The 19,201-nt window shown below is 37.3% G+C and overlaps 1 protein-coding gene across 1 annotated transcript in view; it reads left to right on the top strand.

The window, feature by feature from the left end:
* Ralgapa1 (Ral GTPase activating protein catalytic subunit alpha 1) overlaps positions 1 to 19,201 on the top strand; it is a 274,933-nt gene that overhangs the window by 156,107 nt on the left and 99,625 nt on the right. Inside the window, exons 31-34 of the mRNA NM_020083.4 lie at positions 3,343 to 3,477; positions 4,602 to 4,785; positions 13,243 to 14,104; positions 17,176 to 17,247. Coding sequence (NP_064468.4) covers positions 3,343 to 3,477; positions 4,602 to 4,785; positions 13,243 to 14,104; positions 17,176 to 17,247 — 1,253 coding nt within the window. The remainder of the gene's footprint in view (positions 1 to 3,342; positions 3,478 to 4,601; positions 4,786 to 13,242; positions 14,105 to 17,175; positions 17,248 to 19,201) is intronic.

Genomic DNA, 19,201 nt, shown 5'->3' with positions numbered 1-19,201 from the left:
CTGCTGTATATGTGTCGGGGCCTCATCTCAGCTGCTGTATGTGATCCAGACGGTGATCCAGTGTCTAAGAGGTCTTAGGGGGTCAGGTTACTTGAGACTGCTGGTCCTCCTACAGGGTTGCCTTCCTCCCCAGCTTCCTCCAGCTTTTCTGTAATTCAACCACAGGGGTCAGCAGCTTCTGTTCATTGGTTGGGTGCACATATCTGCATCTGACTCTTTTATTGTTTGTTGGGTCTTTTGGAGAGCAGTCATGGTAGGTCCCTTTTTATGAGCACTCCGTAGCCTCAGTAATAGTGTCAGGCCTTGGGGCCTCCCCTTGACCTGAATTCCCCTTTGGGCCTGTCTCTGGACCTCCTTTTCCTCAGCCTCTTCTCCATTTTCATCTCTGCAGTTCTTTCAGAAAGAAACAATTATGGATCAGAACTTTGGCTGTGGGATAGCAACCCCAACCCTCACTTGATGCCCTCTCTTTCTGTTAGAGGTGAACTTCTCCCTCCCCACTATAAGGCATTTCATCTATGATCCTCCCCTTTGAGTCCTGAGAGTCTCTCACTTCCCAGGTCAATGGTATATTCTAGAGGGTCCTCTCAACCTCCTTCCTTCCAAGGTTACCTGTTTCCACTCTTTCTACTGGCCCTCAAGGGATTCAGTCCTTTTCCCCCACCCAATGCCAGGTCATGTTTCCTTCTACCCTTCTACTCCCCCTTTCCCTCCCAATCCCCTCCCTCCCCTCCCCCTTTGTGGTTGCTTTCTTCTCCCTCCCAAGTGGAACTGAGGTGTCCTCACTTCGACCCTTCAGCCTTTTGACCTTTTTGAGTTCTGTGGACTGTCTCTTGGGTATTCTACTTTTTATTTTGGCTAATATCCATTTATTAGTGAGTACATACCATGCATGTCCTTTTGGGTCTGAGTTACCTCACTCAGGATGACATTTTCTAGTTCCATCTATTTGCCTGCAAAACTCAGAATGTCCTCATTCTTAATAGCTGAGTAGTATTCCACTGTGTAAATGAACCACATTTTCTGTATCCATTCTTCTGTCATGGGACCTCTGGGGTGTTTCCAGCTGCTGGCTATCAGAAATAAGGCTGCTATGAACATAGTGGGACATGTGTTCCTGTGGCATTGTGGGGCATCTTTTGGATATATTCCCAAGAGTGGTATTGCTGGATCTTTAGGTAGATCTGTTTCCAATTTTCTGAGGAACCTCCAAATTGATTTCCAGAGTGGTTGTACCAGTTTGCAATGGGCTGTGTTTTCTAACAATTGTTGGTTCTCACAACCATTGTGAGACAGCTCCTTCACCAAGGCTACACCTTTAATATTTCTCAAACAGTTCTATCTTTGAGGAACAAAGTATTCATAAAAGCCTTTGGGGGCCATTCTCATTTAAACTACTACAGATACTCTTTCTCTCTCTCTCTTATTTGGAGGGTTTTGGTTTTGTGAGGGTCCATTGGTTAGAATAGGATTAAACCTTTACTTGGAGAATTCATCTTTCAAGATGAGCAGATCCATGCTGCTGCCGCCTGGTTGTCACTTTCATGGATGGCACTAATTATTACTTAACATTAATTATAATTTTTAAGTCTAATACATAAGATAATTTTGTCTTAGGGTAAAAGTATTATGTCTACAATATTGTCTCAAAACTTAATGAAAGCTTTTATTTAATAAAGTGAGTAACTGCTTTCTTATAAGATACTCAGTGAGCTATTACAAATTAGAAAAGGATGATGGACGTAGCCGAGGAGAGCCTCAGACTGTAAAGTGCTTGACATGCAAGCCTGACGACCTCACTTCAGGCCTCCAGCTCAGCATAAAAAGCCAGGCTGAGTGTCCACACCAGTAATCCAGTGCTGGGAAACCAGACGCAGGAGGATACCTGGGACTTGCTATTTAGCCAGTCTAGGTGAATCAGTGAGCACTAGGTGCAGTGAGGGATTCTGTTTCACATACAAGATGGAGAGCAACCGAGAAGACACTGAATACACATACACATACATACGCACAAGAGAGCTGGAGATATGAGATGTAGCCATGGGTATAAGTATTTGTCACCAAGGCTAACAACCTAAGCTTAATCTCCAGAATCTACATGGTGGATGGAGAAAACAGACTCTCACAAGTTGTCCTCAGACCTCCACAAGCTTCATAGTACATCCATTCCCTACATATATACATACATACATACATACATACATACATACATACATACATACATACATACATACATACACAAAAATAATAAATGAATAGAAACAATGGAAAGCAGGTATGATGCTCATATGTGAGCTGGTGCCTTATCTTACATCTTTGTATAGTTACTTGGATGCAGTTACGTTACCTTTTCCTTTTTGTCTAATGCTTAGGGTACCCAGCTTTGATGCTCTTTCTCTGGGCTGAACTTTCAACCTCCATCTATATTAGTTTTATAATTAATGAATTGTGTACCTATGTTGGTGTTTATAGTTAAAGTTAGGATTTATGGTTCCTATAATAAATTCTAGAACCCAAGAATAAGAAATTTATTAATTATTGGAGGTCTGAAGATACCTCAATGGATAACATGCTTGCTTAGCTTTAACAAAACCCTGGATTCAGTCCCCAGCACTACATAAACCTGGCATGTTGGTACAGGTTTGTAGTCTCAGTACTTGGGAAGTGAAAGCAGGAAGATCAGGAACTCAAAGGTTATTTATGGCTAATGTATTAGTTATTTTTCTTTTCTCTTTAATAAAATACTTGATAAATTTAAGGAAAGTTAGTCACACCGTGTGTGTAGTTAGGGAGCAGAGAGTGAGAAGTGCTGTCTCCCTGCTTGCTTTCATGTTTTTATTCAGTTTTGTACCCCAGTGCATGTAAAAGTACTACCCACGATTAAGGTAGCTTGCTTACTTTATTTATTTCATAACCAAGTCTTTGTAAAAATAGTGAAATAACATTCAGTACTGGTAACATTTCCGAGTATAACATTTTCATTTAAGGTATCTCACCTCCACCTTTCCTGCATGTATACATGTATGGTTGTGTACACACATGTGCACATGTGTGCATGTTTATGTAGAGGCCAGGGGTTTATGTTTGGTGTCTTTCGCAATTGCTTTCCACCTTATTATTTTGAGACAGAATCTCTCAATCCAATTTAGAAACTCTATCAGACATAGCAATTTGTCTCCTAGGTGAGTCTAGATCCTATCAAGTTGATAATTAATATTAGACCTTCATAGCTGCTACATCCTTGGCCACATGAGAGCCTTCCTCAAAAAAAAAAAAAGTGGGTGGGGAAAACCCTTCTCCTATAAGTTACATTGATGACCCTTTTACTGTTATTCCTTACAGTTGGTTGTGTCATTACTTCTTTGCCTTCTGGACTGGATCATGGCCTTACCTTTAAAGACACTACTCCAATCAGTCCATTCTACAGGAGCAGAAAATGAGAAGACAGAAAAATCTGTCCTCAACTGTATTTATAAGGTAAATCTTCTTGCTTACTTTATTTATTTCATACCCAAGTCTTTTTAAAAATAGTGAAATAGCATTCAGTATCTGGTAACATTTCTGAGTATAACGTTTTCATTGTTTAGAACTAGATATTTTCTAAAATACACAGACTTTGCTTAAAGAACCTAAAAGTAACTTCTAAGTACTTCTTATAAGATAAACTTTTTGTTCCATAACAGAAGTTTGAGAGAAGTTAGATTTTGAGAATATAAAAACCATTGGTTACATTTCACTCCCCCCCCCTTTTTTTTTATTAACTTGAGTATTTCTTATATACATTTCGAGTGTTATTCCCTTTCCTGGTATCCGGGCAAACATCCCCCTCCCCCCTCCCCTTCCTTATGGGTGTTCCCCTCCCAACCCTCCCCCCATTGCTGCCCTCCCCCCACCAGTCTAGTTCACTGGGGGTTCAGTCTTAGCAGGACCCAGGGCTTCCCCTTCCACTGGTGCTCTTACTAGGATATTCATTGCTACCTATGAGGTCAGAGTCCAGGGTCAGTCCATGTATAGTCTTTAGGTAGTGGCTTAGTCCCTGGAAGCTCTGGTTGCTTGGCATTGTTGTACGTATGGGGTCTCGAGCCCCTTCAAGCTCTTCCAGTTCTTTCTCTGATTCCTTCAACGGGGGTCCTATTCTCAGTTCAGTGGTTTGCTGCTGGCATTCGCCTCTGTATTTGCTGTATTCTGGCTGTGTCTCTCAGGAGCGATCTACATTCGGCTCCTGTCGGCCTACACTTCTTTGCTTCATCCATCCTGTCTAATTGGATGGCTGTATATGCATGGGCCACATGTGGGGCAGGCTCTGAATGGGTGTTCCTTCAGTCTCTGTTTTAATCTTTGCCTCTCTCTTCCCTGCCAAGGGTATTCTTGTTCCCCTTTTAAAGAAGGAGTGAAGCATTCACATTTTGATCATCCGTCTTGAGTTTCATTTGTTCTAGGCATCTAGGGTAATTCAAGCATTTGGGCTAATGGCCACTTATCAATGTTCACTCCCCTTTTTATGAGATAATATTACCTTCATTTAAGAGCTAAGTTTTAAAAATTTAACTTTTTTCAAGCTTTTATGTTACCAGTGACTTTGTATTTTCATATTTCCCTAGGTTTTACATGGGTGTGTATATGGAGCACAAAGTTTTAGCCATCCAAAGTACTTTCCAATAAGCCTTTCTGATTTGGCATCTGTAGATTATGACCCTTTTATGCATTTGGAAAGTCTGAGAGAGCCTGAACCTCTACACTCTCCTGATTCAGAACGGTCTTCTAAACTGCAGCCGGTGACAGAAGGTAATGGGAGTTCCCTCAAGACAGTGCTATTGCCTGGGGTGCTGGCTAGGTGTGTGCTAAGTCCATGTATGAAAATAGGTCTCTGGCTATAGTTGTTTACCTGACCATGTGTTTACCTATCACAGGTTAGTTCAGTTTAAGAAATATCTTCATATGTACAATTACTAATTTTGTATATTACAATATGCCCTCTATACTCTGACTGAATTACTTTTAAGATTATTTTATTGTAGATTTCATAGTATTTTTGTAGAATAAGAGAATTTTGAAGTCTTATAGACTTAGTGACTTTCTAGTTCCCCATTTATAAAATACAGATAATAATATTAGTTCCAGCAGGAATTATTTTGAGTTCTAAGTGAGATTATATATGTAAATCCCTTTGCACAACTCTTAGCACATAGTGAGTTCAGCCTTCAACAACATTTTGTAAAACATTTTATATTTGATTGTGTATGTGTATATGCACAGAGGACAACTTATAGGAGTCAACATTCTCCTGTCGTGTTTTCAGGTAAAACTCAAGTTATCAGGCTTGTAGTAAGCGTATATACCCCATTTTTTGATTGGGTTGTTTAGTTTTTGGTAGCTTCTTGAGTTCTTTATATATTTTGGATATTAGCATTCTGTCAGATGTGGGGTTAGTGAAGATTTTTTTTTCCCAATCTGTAGGATGCCAATTTGTCCTAATGACAACGTCCTTTGCCTTACAGAAGCTTTTCAGTTTCATGAGGTCCCACTTATCAATTCTTGATCTTAGAGCCTGAGCCATTCGAGTTTTGTCTAGGAAATTTCTGCCTTTGCCAATGAGTTCAAGGCTTTTCCCCACATTCTCTTGTACTAATTGGAGTGTATCCAGTTTTATGTTGAGGTCCTTGATCCACTTGGACTTGAACTTTGTGTATGGTGACATACTGTTCTTAAAGGAGGTAAACTAAAAGCTCATTCCAGTTTAAGGGGATTTTATTTACTTAAAATCTAAGGATACAAGTGAGTTGGGTATTATTTAAGTCCCCGAAGGTATATACTGGAACTCATTAGTGCTAGTATTCGCCCTTCATTTAGCATTAGGAAAGTGAAAATGAAAAATAAAAACTATCAAAAACTTTTGATCATCATTTAGTAAGGCGAGTTTGACAGAAATTCAGAGGAACTATGAATATCTGAATATTGGTTTGTGGTTTACATCTGGACCCCGACTTTGCTGAAGTGACTAATAACTCGGGAGAAAACGGTGCTCTGAAGGTGTAGGAAGTGGGTGTGGGTGGAACAAAGTGAAGCGCGGTTCACAGTTTAGCTCACAGTACACTATGGCTGCTCCATTCCTTAGAAGCCTTCGATGGCTGTGTTGTGAGAGTGCTGGGGTTTCCAAGGCTTTGCGTGTGCACAGTAGGCAGCCTTGGCTGAGAGAGAGTTGGTTTACTGTGCCAGCAGCTCTTCCAAGGCGTTTTAAGGAGTAGACTTTCTTCAAATAAGTTTTACAAGGAAGCCCAATTTGTACAACTTTAAAATAAAGTGTAGTAGAGTTGTTCTTCCCTTTCCAGAGACTTCTCCAAGGACCTCTAAAAGCGCAATTGGAGAGCCATCAGACTAGGAAATTGTGGTTAAAGAGTAGGCTAAGAACTTGATTTTCCAACATAGAAAAAGTAGCTACAAACGATTAAAAGAGTTAAGACTTCACCCTAATAATGGATTGATGACATACATAAAACTGAAGTTATGAGATTAAAAGTCAAGGAAATTGATTAGCTACAGCTTTGAGTTGAATCCAACTAAATATAATTTGCTAACAACTTGCCTATAGCACAAGTACACTTAATAGGAATATAAGAATTTAATTATTAGTTCTGAAAAAACATGTTTTGGGCAAAGTAATAGGACAAAGAAACTAAACAATAATTGATAGTAATGAAAAGTTCCCTTTACATATCAGAGTGTTTATTTTATTTAATGTTATATAAAAAGATGGTTATTCTTTTCATTCAAAGGTAACATTTTAATACAGTATATTTTTAAACAGAATAATAAAGAAAATTTACTTGCATATAACATTTTTTATTACTGTCTAAAATATATAGAGTACGTGTGGACACAACTTGTGTTTGGAAGTTACAGAACAACTCACAGCAGTTAGCTTTGCACTTTGACTGTGTGGGTTCTAAGTGTAGAATTCAAGTCACCAGGCTTGGTAGCAATTGTCTTTACCTGCTGAACCACCCCCCAAGTTTCAATGTGTTTTATATAAACTTTGCTGTAGAATACAATAAGTAAAGGAAAGATATGTAAAAGAAGCTTTTAACTACCAAATTCTTTGTACTCTGTCCCCTGTGTCAAATTGTTCCTTTTGGGTTTTTTTCAAAGATAGTGAGGACCACATAAATTCAGAATCATTTAGGAACAGGGTGATATTTTAACAGGTGGTATAACTTTACTCTGGTCTATAGTGACTAGATGCTGGGGGTTTGCTTGGGTTTGCAGAGAGGGGCATTTCATATAGGGGTTTGTTGAGGGTTTTTTTTTTTTTCATTTTTTAAGACAAAAATGACTGATCATTGTGACCTTGTCTAAGAAATGCTTCATTGTCTTCAAGTACCTTTTTGGCCAATGAATTTTAAACATAGAGTGCCCATAATCAGCTCTGTATTGGATTGAAAAGTGAATTGAAAACTATTGGCAAGAATGGCTATAATTATCAAGGGAAGGTAGTGAAGTTGGCTTTTTGTCAATTGGCAGTAGTTTTATTAGCCAAAAAAACCAAAATTCATTATTTGCTGGGGCAGAGTGAAAAGAGGCACCAAAGATCCATTTTGTAGTAATTATAGTTTCACCTATACGTATTATACAAAGCTAATATTTAAAACATTTGCCAAAATTAACTTCCTCTGCATGTCTTTTACAGCATAGTGAATTGTGGCAGCTTTTGATGGCTTGCTGCTTTTGTATGCCATAATAATCTGTAATTATGGGTTTGCTGCAAATGATGTAGGATTTGTTTAGTGTGACAATCTGAAAAGCTAACCCCGTTAGCTAGATGTGTTTAGCGAGTGCTAGTTATGAACGCCTTGGAAACACTGGTGTCTTCACTGCATCTCGTCACCAGACTCGTTATTTTAGAATTTCATTTTAATTTTTAAATTAGAGAATCTTTGTCTTTTTTTTTATCTTAGGAGGTAAGTTTGAAAGAAATATTTTCTTTAGTTTACTGCTCAAAAAACTAAATAAATCTAATTATCCAATTAACAAGTTAAGAAATTTTGATCTTTTCATATATATTCATATATCCTAAATTTAGAGAAGCAACTTAGAAGAAAAAATGATTTTGCTCATATCTAAATTTGAAAACTTATCCTTTAAGTTTTTCAGTGTTAATAATTATATCAGGTTGCAGTAGCTTTTTCAGGCTTGCTATTTTTGTTTGCTGCTTAAGGCAGGTGGCAGGTGTTTAAGTGGATATGTTGTGGTTTTGACGGGCCTTACTGTGTATTCAGGCCAGCCTTGAGCTCCTCCTGATGCTCCTGCCTCAGCCGACCCAAGTATAGAATTGCATAAGTGCATCTCCATGCCTAGGTCTACAAACTCTTTCAAACTGAATTCCCACTATTCTGTCCTTTGGGAAGAAGATGTATAGGGCAGACTAATGTCTGGGCTTGGGGGTTTATTTTCTACAGAATGAGCTGGGCCATTCTTGGAGTTTCTTTTTTTTTTTTCTTTTATTGAATATTTTCTTTATTTACATTTCAGTTTCCAAGTTTCCCCTCCAGAAAATCCCTATCCCATCCCTTCACCCCCTGCCTCCATGAGGGTGCTCCCCCACTACCCACCCACTCCCTCCCACCTCCCTGCCCTGGCATTCCCCTACACTGGGGCATCAAGTCTTCACAGGACCAAGGGCCTCTCCTCCCAATGATGCCCAACAAGGCCATCCTTTGCTACATATGCAGCTAGAGCCAAGGGTCCCTCCATGTGTACTCTTTGGTTGGTGGTCTAGTCCCTGGGAGCTTGGAGGGTCTGGCTGGTTAATATTGTTGTTCTTCCTATGAGGTTGCAAACTTCCTCAGTTACCTCAGTTCTTTCTTTAACTCCTCCATTGGGAACCTCGTTCTCGGTCCAGTGGTTGGCTGTGAGCATCCACCTGTGAGAGGCTGGCAGAGCCTCTCAGGAGACAGCTGTATCAGGCTCCTGTCAGTAAGCACTTCTTGGCATCAGTAAAAGTGTCTGGGTTTGGTGTTTACATGTGGGCTGGATCCCCATGTGTGGCAGTCTCTGGATGACCTTCCCTTCAGTCTCTGCTCCACACTTTATCTCCATATTCCCTCCCATGAGTATTTTGTTCCCCCTTCTAAGAAGGACTGAAGCATCCACACTTTTGTCTTTCTTCTTCTTGGGCTTCTTAGGGTTTCTTTATGAGAAAATTCAAAGGGGAAATTACTAAAAGATATATTCCTTGTAATGCTATTAAAATTGCATAGTTCGTATTTATTATTCTGAGCTTTATAAAAAAAGAGCTTTAAATTAATTTCTACATGTAAATCTAGGCTGTTCTTATGGAATAATGGGATTTAAGGAGGTTCTTTTTGTGAGCAAGCCAAACCCAGAGTGTTTCTGAGAATCTCTTTTTGTGATTTCATCTGTTAAACTATGCTCTCTTCATATTGTAAACTTTTATGTTCTGTAGAAGATTCATTGTTTAGAAATGGGTTGCCTGTCTAAACATATCACTCACCAGGAAAAAGTACAAGGAAAGAATAGAAATTTTTTTACTAAATCAAAAAAAAAAAAAAGTCAGTTTCACCGGGCATGATGGGGGGCACATGGTTTAATACCAGAACTTGGAAGGCAGAAGCAGGTGGATCTCCTAAGTTCTGACTTAAAAGCTAGCCTTGTCTACAGAGTGAGTTCTAGGGCCACCAAGTCTACACAGAAACTTGTCTCAAACAAACAAAGGTAGTTTTAACCATTTATTGCCATTTATAACGTAACTTACTCATATTTAGGTCAACTTTTCCTGTGCACCCTAGCTGGTTACTTAGTAACTTACCCTAATTAATACCCGTTTTGAAGATCCTGTCCACAGAAAATTTAAGTTTTAAGTTAATCTTTTCAGTTGTCACAAAGAAAAGGGCACTTTACAAAAAAGGTAAGGTATAGAAATTAAATACTGATATGTAAGGCAAAAGCCAGCTAGTAAATCACTTAGCTTTCTAAACTATTTCTCCTCGTGTATAAGATGAAATTCCATACCTATTCAGTTACTATTAGGGAATGGACAGCAAACATTAGATTGGGTCTGGTCCCATTTCTCACCATCTAGTTACACAGTTTTAAAAATGAAAGAATAAATTAAGATGAACTGTTTAATGCTGTAATCTGATATTAAATGTCTGTTTTTCAGAATAGCATAAACACAGTTTAAGAACAGCTCAATATGCTAAAACATCTTTCTGTTTATGTGTGCCCACATAAAACTATGGAAGATTAACTTTTTATATTAACAGTTGAACAATCATAGAATACTAATAACAGCTGTCCATGTTAAGATTTAGAGATCACGTGGTGAGCAGAGAACCTGATTGCTTGCTCATCTTTCTAGCCTACCCCATGTCCTAGTTCTCAATTTCAACGGCTGAGACCTTAAAACTGTAACACTAGACTCTTTCCTCTTTAAGAAATTATGCCAGCAGTGCACAAGCCAGTTTTTGTAAGTTTGTTGAAATACAATTTACATAAGTGCCTTTTTATATAAAATAAAACAGTTTTCTATATATTCAGTGTTTTGATAGTAACAAAATTATATTCCTCTTACCAAAAATCATCAGGCTAAACACTTAAAATTGGAGTTTGCTGAGGCTATACCTCAGTAGTGAAATACTTGTGTAGTGTGTGTGAGACCTTGCGCTATGAGGTCCTGAGTTCAGTCCCAGTACTATTCATTCCCTAATAGTATGTAAATCAGAACTTTTAAAAATCTCTGTTCTGGAAACTTTACATTTGTTTGGATAGGTAGGTCCTAGTTTTCCAAAATGGTTAGCTTTCAGAAAAAAATACTATATAATGTAATACATATATAATTTTGTTATATATGTTATATGTATGTGTATAATGTATATAATATAATGTATAATAGTAAGTGTATATAATGTATGATATATTGTATATATATACATACACACATATATATCACAAAGACAAGATTATTTCCTGACAATAGTAGAATAGTAGGGAAATATGGTCATTCTATAACTATGTCTAAATCTTAGGTAGAGGTTAAGAACACTGACTTCTTCCCACCCTTCATACAACAAACCATCTTCTTCTGGCATGAATTACTAATATATACATCCTTACCTATGACTGCTCTCCACCTACTCTTTAAATTGACAATGTCAAGAAAGCAATCCTTTCTCTTCCTAACACCACTCAGTCCAAAGCTAACTTCTATATTAGCCTCCTTAGAATTGCAGCAGCAGTTAATTGGCTTTTATTGTTGTTTGATTGAACATTTTGTATTGCTTTATGTAGTTACCCCAGGATCACGTTTATTACTCCATTGGCACTCACACAAGGCCACCTGCCCTCTAGGAGCTTCCCATCCCACTCTCCATCTGGGGAGCTTCACCTAAGCCTGGACCCAAGTAAATCTATGAGTGCATTTACTTAGATACAGCACCATGTTTCCCTTGAAAATGGTAAAGCACACGCCTGTGCACCCCACAGCCCAGCGCTTTAGCAGCTGACTTGCTAAGTGATTGTTTAGTTTTTCTCCTTCCCTCTCTCTGCTGCTTTTCTCTTCCTCTCCTCTCTTAAGTTACTTTTCTATTGCTATGATAAAATGTCATGGCCAATGCAACTTAGAGAAAGAAGGATTTATTTGAACTTATGGTTTGAGGACTGGACCCCATGGCTGTCTTGGCAGGGAACATGGAGGCAGTCAGCAGCATGCTAAAGCAGAGCTAAGAGCTACCTTCAAATGGCATTTGGAAGCCCATATTTCCTCTAGCAAGGCCACACCTCCCTAATCCTCCCCAAACAGCCTCCAACTGGGGACCAAGTATTCAAATGTCCAAATCTTAATGGGGAACATCTCATTCAAGCCACTACATTTCCCCCTCTTTCAGATCCTAATGTCAGACATCTTGCCTTTCTAGACCTCTCAAACCATTGTTGTTTTATTTTACTTTCATATATTCTTTCATATTCATATTTATGAATCTGCTTAGCTAGTTTCCTTAATATAATGGATAAGGAAGGAAAAAATGCTTTTCACATACTTTCAGGCTTGACCATATTGACCCATAAAATTTACTTAGAAAATTATAATGCCTGAATGAGTAGACCCAACAGGAACTTTTAATTTTTATATTTTGTTTCTATTTGTTTAATTTTTTTGTAAAGCACTGGAGATCAATCTTAGGGACTTGCCATTGCTAGGCAAATGTCCTACAACTGAACTGCATCCGCAACCTATAGTTTTAGGTTTATTTTTATTCTTTTTAAAGTGTGTGTGTGTGTGTGTGTGTGTGTGTGTGTGTGTGTGTGTGTGTGTGAGTGTCTGAGTGTCTGTGTATCTGTGTGTGTATGTTAGTGGGTATATGCACATGGGTACAGTGCCTAAGGAAGCACGAGTTTCTTCTGTTAGTTTGAGCTGGAGTACAGCAGTTGTGAGCTTCCTGATTTCGGTTCTGGGAATCAAACTTGGGTCCTGTGGAAGAGCAGCAAGTGCTTTTAACCAATGAGTGATCTTTCCAGCCCACAGCTCATATTTGGAGCTTGGCCTTTAAAGTTTCCTTGTCATATAAGGGTACACTGATTTACTATTTAAATTTATTCTCATTCTTGAAATTTAATTCAGATATCATTTGTTCTCTGACATACTTTATCAGTAATAAAAGCCAGAATGAAATGACATTTAAAGATGTTGCAAACTATACCTCTAAATCTGGAATATCTTTATGAGATAAACATCTCAGTTGGATAGATTTTATTGGCTTTTTAATCTGTATTTTTAGTGTATTTCAGGAAATTGATTTCTGATACTGTTGATCTTCAAAGGTGATCTTACATTTAAAAGCTTTCATTTAAATTGTAGATCACTAGCAACAGTTTCAAAAGGGCTTTCTTATAAAATAAACAAAGCTACTTCATTAAAAAAATTTCCCTTACTATTTGCTAGTATTCCTATAATAAGAAAACTTTGATCCCAACACTCAGGAGACAGAGGCAAGCAGATCTGTGAGTTCAAGGCACCCTGGTCTGGAGAGGGAGCTCTAGAATAGCCAGGGCTACACAGGGAAACCCTGTCTCAAAAGAGAAAAAGCAAAAGCTAAATTGCAGTGTTACTGTTTATCCAAATATTTGATTGTGACATTAGCAGCGCAATGAAGTTCTCAGTTCTATGCTAGGAAGCAGTGTTATTCCTGCTCATTTGTGATTTTTGGTTTTTGTTTTTGTTTTTTTTAGTGAAAACTCAGATGCAACAAGGATTAATTTCTATAGCAGCCCGTACTGTTATTACCCATCTGGTGAATCACCTGGGCCATTATCCAATGAGTGGTGGTCCTGCTATGCTAACGAGTCAGGTGTGTGAGAATCATGACAATCATTATAGCGAAAGTACTGAACTTTCTCCTGAGCTCTTTGACAGTCCAAATATTCAGTTCTTTGTGCTGAATAATACAACCTTAGTGTCTTGTATCCAGATAAGATCAGAAGAGAGTGTGCCTGGAGGAGGTTTAGCTGCTGGCCTTGTGTCAGCCAACTCAAATGTTAGAATCATAGTACGTGATCTCTCTGGAAAGTACTCATGGGATTCTGCCATACTGTATGGGCCACCCATTGTAAGTGGTTTGCCTGAACCTACATCTTTCATACTTTCAATGTCTTACCAAGAGAAACCAGAAGAGCCTCCTACATCTAATGAATGCTTAGAAGACATAACAGTAAAAGATGGACTTTCTCTCCAGCTTAGAAGATTTAGAGAAACTGTTCCAACTTGGTCTACAATAAGAGAGGAGGAAGATGTTCTTGATGAGCTCCTGCAGTATTTAGGCACTACAAGTCCTGAATGTTTACAGAGAACTGGAATCTCCCTCAATGTTCCTGCTCCACAACCTGTGTGCATTTCTGAAAAACAGGAGAATGATGTCATTAATGCTATCCTTAAGCAATACACAGAAGAAAAAGAGTTTGTAGAAAAGCACTTTAATGACTTAAACATGAAAGCCTCAGAACAAGATGAACCAACACCTCAGAAACCTCAGTCAGCATTTTATTACTGCAGATTGCTTCTTAGTATATTGGGAATGAATTCCTGGGACAAACGGTAAGAAGAAAAGTTTTCCTTTCGTTTTTTGTTTTTTAAATTAGTCCTTTTCTTCTGATCAGGAATTGTAGTATGTATTCTTTTTCTTATTAAATTCTATCACCATTTTGGAGAGATGGCTCAGCAGGTAAGAGCGTGTGCTGGTCTTTCAGAGGACCCAAGTTTAGTTCCTAGCATTCCCAATGAGGACCTCATAACTTTAACCCCAGCTCCAGTGAATCTTATGCCGTCCTCTTATGGCCTCCTTGGGCATTGTACTCAGCTGTACATACCTACACACATAAACACGCATAATTAAGAATTCAGAAAGCTAGGAGCTAAAAAGCTGATTGAGTGGTTTAGAGCCCTTGCGCTTTCAGAGGAACCCGGTTCTAGTCCCTGCCCCCCATGGTAGCTAACAACTAACTGCAACTTCAGTGCTAGAGGATCCAGCATCCCTCTTTTAACCTCACACCAGGCATTCAGGTACCACATGTGTTTTGCAAAACACTCATACACACAAAATAAATCTTTAACAAAAACTCTTTGAAAAGAAAATAAAACCTATAAATTCTATCTCTTAGTTTTTTTGGCAATAGGCAAATTGTTTGTGTTTAGTTGATTGGTTGGTTGTTTTTTTTTTTAAACCATTGATTTATATGAAATTCAGGAGAATAAAAATAATTTAATTCAGTACATTACTAACATTTTCATAGTAACTACTAAAACTATATAACTTAGAAATTATAATATAATTGAAAGAAAACCAAATTTTTAAACCTTTACTTAAACCTATCAGTTTTTAGATAATATTTTAGATAATATTTTTGTTTCAACTTTGAATTAAGGAAGTAACTCAAAATTCAGGATCAAATCAAGAAAAAAATTGATTTTTTTCCCCTTCTATCTTGTTTCCTTTTACATTTATAAAATCTTCTTAAAAGCTTAAAGTAGAGTACAGGGCATAATGGTATACCCGTAATCCTAGCTTTCTGAAGGTAGACAGAAGGCCAGCCTGGGCTACAAGAGATCTTGTCTCTATTAAATAACAACAACAATAATAATAACCTTAAGATAGGCTAGAAGGGCAGTATACTAAAGGGTACACTTATCACTTGCAAGGCCTTGTCTTTAACATCCAGTACAGAAGACAGGAGAACCAAATACCTTGCAAAAATCAAGTTAGAAGTTAAATGAGAACATTGGACTTAAATCAGAACTAGGTTAGAGATCCTTTGTCTTTGAAGTTTGGCCTATAGTGTCTAAATTAAGAATATTTTTTTACCTCCATACAAAGAAATAATGTACAAAAACACTTAAGATTTACTTTATAGGGGTTGGGGATTTAGCTCAGTAGTAGAGCGCTTGCCTAGCAAGTGCAAGGCCCTGGGTTCGGTCCCCAGCTCCGAAAAAAAGAAAAGAAAAAAAAAAAAGATTTACTTTATGTAAAGCATTACTTAGATATTTATGTCTTTTATTTGTTCTGGTTTTTTTTTTTTTTTTGGTTCTTTTTTTTTTCGGAGCTGGGGACCGAACCCAGGGCCTTGCGCTTCCTAGGCAAGCGCTCTACCACTGAGCTAAATCCCCAACCCCTTGTTCTGGTTTTTAAGACAAGATTGCATGTAATCCAGACTGGTTCTGAAATGGCTTTGTAGCTGCAAGTGACCTTAAACCTTTTGATCCTTCTGCCTCTACCTTTCAAGTGCTGCGACTATAGGGATGTGCCAACATGCCTGACTATATTTAGATTTTGTTGTTGTTTTTAATAGTAATTAAACATATTAAATAGTTTTTAATTTTTGTACCATCAAAATATATAGTAGAGTAGAAGATGAGACATTATTTACTTTATCATTAAATAATAGAGGTATGTCATTGTTATTTAGCTTATGGTAGGAGGGAGGGGAAGCTCAGAAATTACTGGATGAAGAAATCTACAGTATCCCAGGTGCATGTGAAGCATTAAGAAGGACCTGTTCTCTCTCGTGCGCGCTTAGTATGTATGTTTTCTCTGATTTAAAGCCTTCCATTGGTTAAACAGTCTTCTTGCCCAAGCCATTTTACATTCCCTTCTCATTTACTTTCTGAGGTATGAGGGTACTTACATGCTATGTCACATATGTGGAAGTCAAAGAGCAATTCACAGGAATTGTTTCTGTCTTTGTACATCAGAGTTGGAGGGAGTACACTAGGATTGTCAGGTTTATTCAGAAAGCCACTGTTACCTGCTAAGCCACCTCTACAGTCCCAGGCCATTCTGTACAGAGCATAGATTGCTCTACGTTTGTGTCTGACCACACATAATTTAGTTATTATAGCAGCACACTCTAGTTTCTTGTTGTGGAATGGCCTATATACTGTCTCCCAAGAAAAGTTAAAGATGGAAAGCTATATTTCATGGCAATAAATTCTTGTACTTTCTGTCAAAAGTAGGTACATTTGTATTTTGTATTGATTTTCTTTTTTTTTTTTTTTTTTTTTTTTTGGTTCTTTTTTTCGGAGCTGGGGACCGAACCCAGGGCCTTGCGCTTCCTAGGTAAGCGCTCTACCACTGAGCTAAATCCCCAGCCCCTTGTATTGATTTTCTATACATGTTTAGCACACATAAAGTAAAAATTATGTTTATTCACATTTTAAAAAAAATTATAGGACTGAGGGTTTATAATGTGTGTCTATACACACAGACACACACACACACACACACACATATGTCATAATAGGACTGAGGTAAAATATATACACACACATACATACACACGCCAACAGCAAAATATTTTAAGACATGTAATATAAAACAAAGAAAAAAAGCTGATTTTTACAAGTTCTTGTATCTATTTCTCTGGATATAAATTTGGGTGCTCACAACATCCACACGGGGAGATTAATCTGACCTTAGTAAGGTATGCTATCAACAATGAATGAAGGCCTGGTAGAAAAAAATGCTGACACAGATTCTTTACATTTTCTTTAGGGTCTAGTTCTCCTTTGTGTTAAAAGTGTAGAAAAGTGTATGAGTAGAACAGGAAGTGTTTGCAGACTAACAAGTCCTTCACTGCAAAGATGATGAAATGTTTATAAATCTCTCCATTTAGGAGGAGCTTTCATCTCCTGAAGAAAAATGAAAAGCTGCTCAGAGAACTGAGGAACTTGGATTCAAGGCAGTGGTGAGTTCTTGGGAAATCTTCATATTTACAACTGGAAACTCTTAGCTATTTCTGTTGATAGTAATATTGCGAACAGCAATGGAAACTAATACTGTACTGTTAAGTTACAGCTTTTGAGTAAAAACTGGGTCATTATATTGTAGATAGATTATTTTTTAAGAAAATTTTAGAACTGCATTAAGATGTTTGATATACTTGAAATACTTGTATTTGAAATACTTGTATTCTTTTTGTGCATTTCACAATTCCCTTTAAATTGGAGAAAACCAATTGAATGTGTAAAATATCCTTAGGTTTCTGTGCCATACTTAATCATAACTCATTCGCTTATGATAGATTGAACAGCTAATTTAAAATAAGCAACCTGCCATGACATCACTGTTGTATAAGAATTCAAAGTGAAATGAGCTGAGATGCACATTTGCTCCATGAATGCTCCATTTTGAAAAGCCCTATGCTGAACCATCTCATTACGTTTACCAAAGTTGCCCTTTTATTCATACACTACTCCTATTTACATCTCTTCTGCTTGTTAGGATCCTCTTCAAAAAGGCTCTTCATCTTGGGTTTCTTTATATTCATAAATGTGCTTGACACCCTTAGGAAGAGGGGACTTCAATTAAGGAATTGCATTTGTGAGATTGACCTGTGGGCATGTCTTTGGGGCATTTTCTTGGTTGTGAATTGATGTAGGAGAGCCCGGTCTATTGTGAGTAGAACCTTCTTAGGCAGGTAGGTGTGGGTTGTATAACAAAGGTAGCTGGCATGCATACATATACATACAATAATAAAAAGAGAAATAATAATAATAGTAGTAATAGTTGTAAATAAAAACTCTCTTAAAGGGAGAGAGCTCGAGAGGTGACTCAGTGGTTAAAAGCATGCACTGCGCTTGCACAGGAACTGAATTCAGTTCCGAGCACCATGTCAGGTGGCTCACTATTGCCTTGTAGCTCCAATGCCTGAGACCTGGCACCCATTTTTTGTTTGCATGGGCACTAATATGCACATACATATATACAGACATGCATATACACATAAATAGCAATAATAAAAATAAATACATAAGTTTTAAAAATATGTAATTTTAAAAAGAGAATTGGAACTAGGTTGGATGTTGGAAAATGATCTAGTTTTATAGTTTGTTAAATTAACTTGGATCTTTCCTATTGATTTAGTATTGCCTTTATCAGACAGTAAGCTTAGTGCTTCAAAGCTATGTGTATTTCTGTTGATTTATCTGTCGTTTTGTATATATGCTGATGTTTAATTTATTAAAGCTACATAATATATTTTCCATGAATAATTTTGCTGTCTTATTCTGAGACCCAAAACTTGCTTATATGGGTAATTCCTGAGTATTTTCTTATTTTATTTTATTGTTAATTATAAATAGGATATTCACTGTTATATTATTGACAATTTGGGTTTGAGCATAGCCTTTAATGGATGAGTCATCTCTCCAGTCCCTGATATTGTATTTTGTTTTTTCCATTACTAATGTTTATCTTGGACCCAACACTTTAGTGGACTGTTACACTGCTTTAAGCGTCTTACACTTGCTTCTTTCTCTTAAGACTTGTTAGGTATAAAATCCATTATCTTCAAACAATCTCTCCTCTCATAGTTAGCTTTACTTATATCGTATTTTATACTGACCAGAACTTTTAGGTCAGTGGTAAGTAATGTAGTAAAAATGGATGCACATCTTTGCCTTTTCTGTTTTTAATGATGGTAACTCCTTTTCCTCATGAAAAATTATTATTCATTTAAAATAGATGATTTTGCATAGCTAGCATACGAGCATATCTTGTATGATTTTTATAAAAAATAAGTTGTTGTGTATATTTTCAAAATTATTATTTTTGGATAATTGCAACATTACTCCATTCTCTTTCCTATTCAGAATTCTTTTTAGCACCCATTCAGGTGTTCTATAGTTTTAACTTCTTAA

Source organism: Rattus norvegicus, chromosome 6 (genome assembly GCF_036323735.1).
Source record: "Rattus norvegicus strain BN/NHsdMcwi chromosome 6, GRCr8, whole genome shotgun sequence".
Taxonomy (NCBI): Eukaryota; Metazoa; Chordata; class Mammalia; order Rodentia; family Muridae; genus Rattus; species Rattus norvegicus.
Note: the sequence above shows the minus strand (reverse complement) of the source record. Positions and strands in the feature narration are given on the sequence as shown.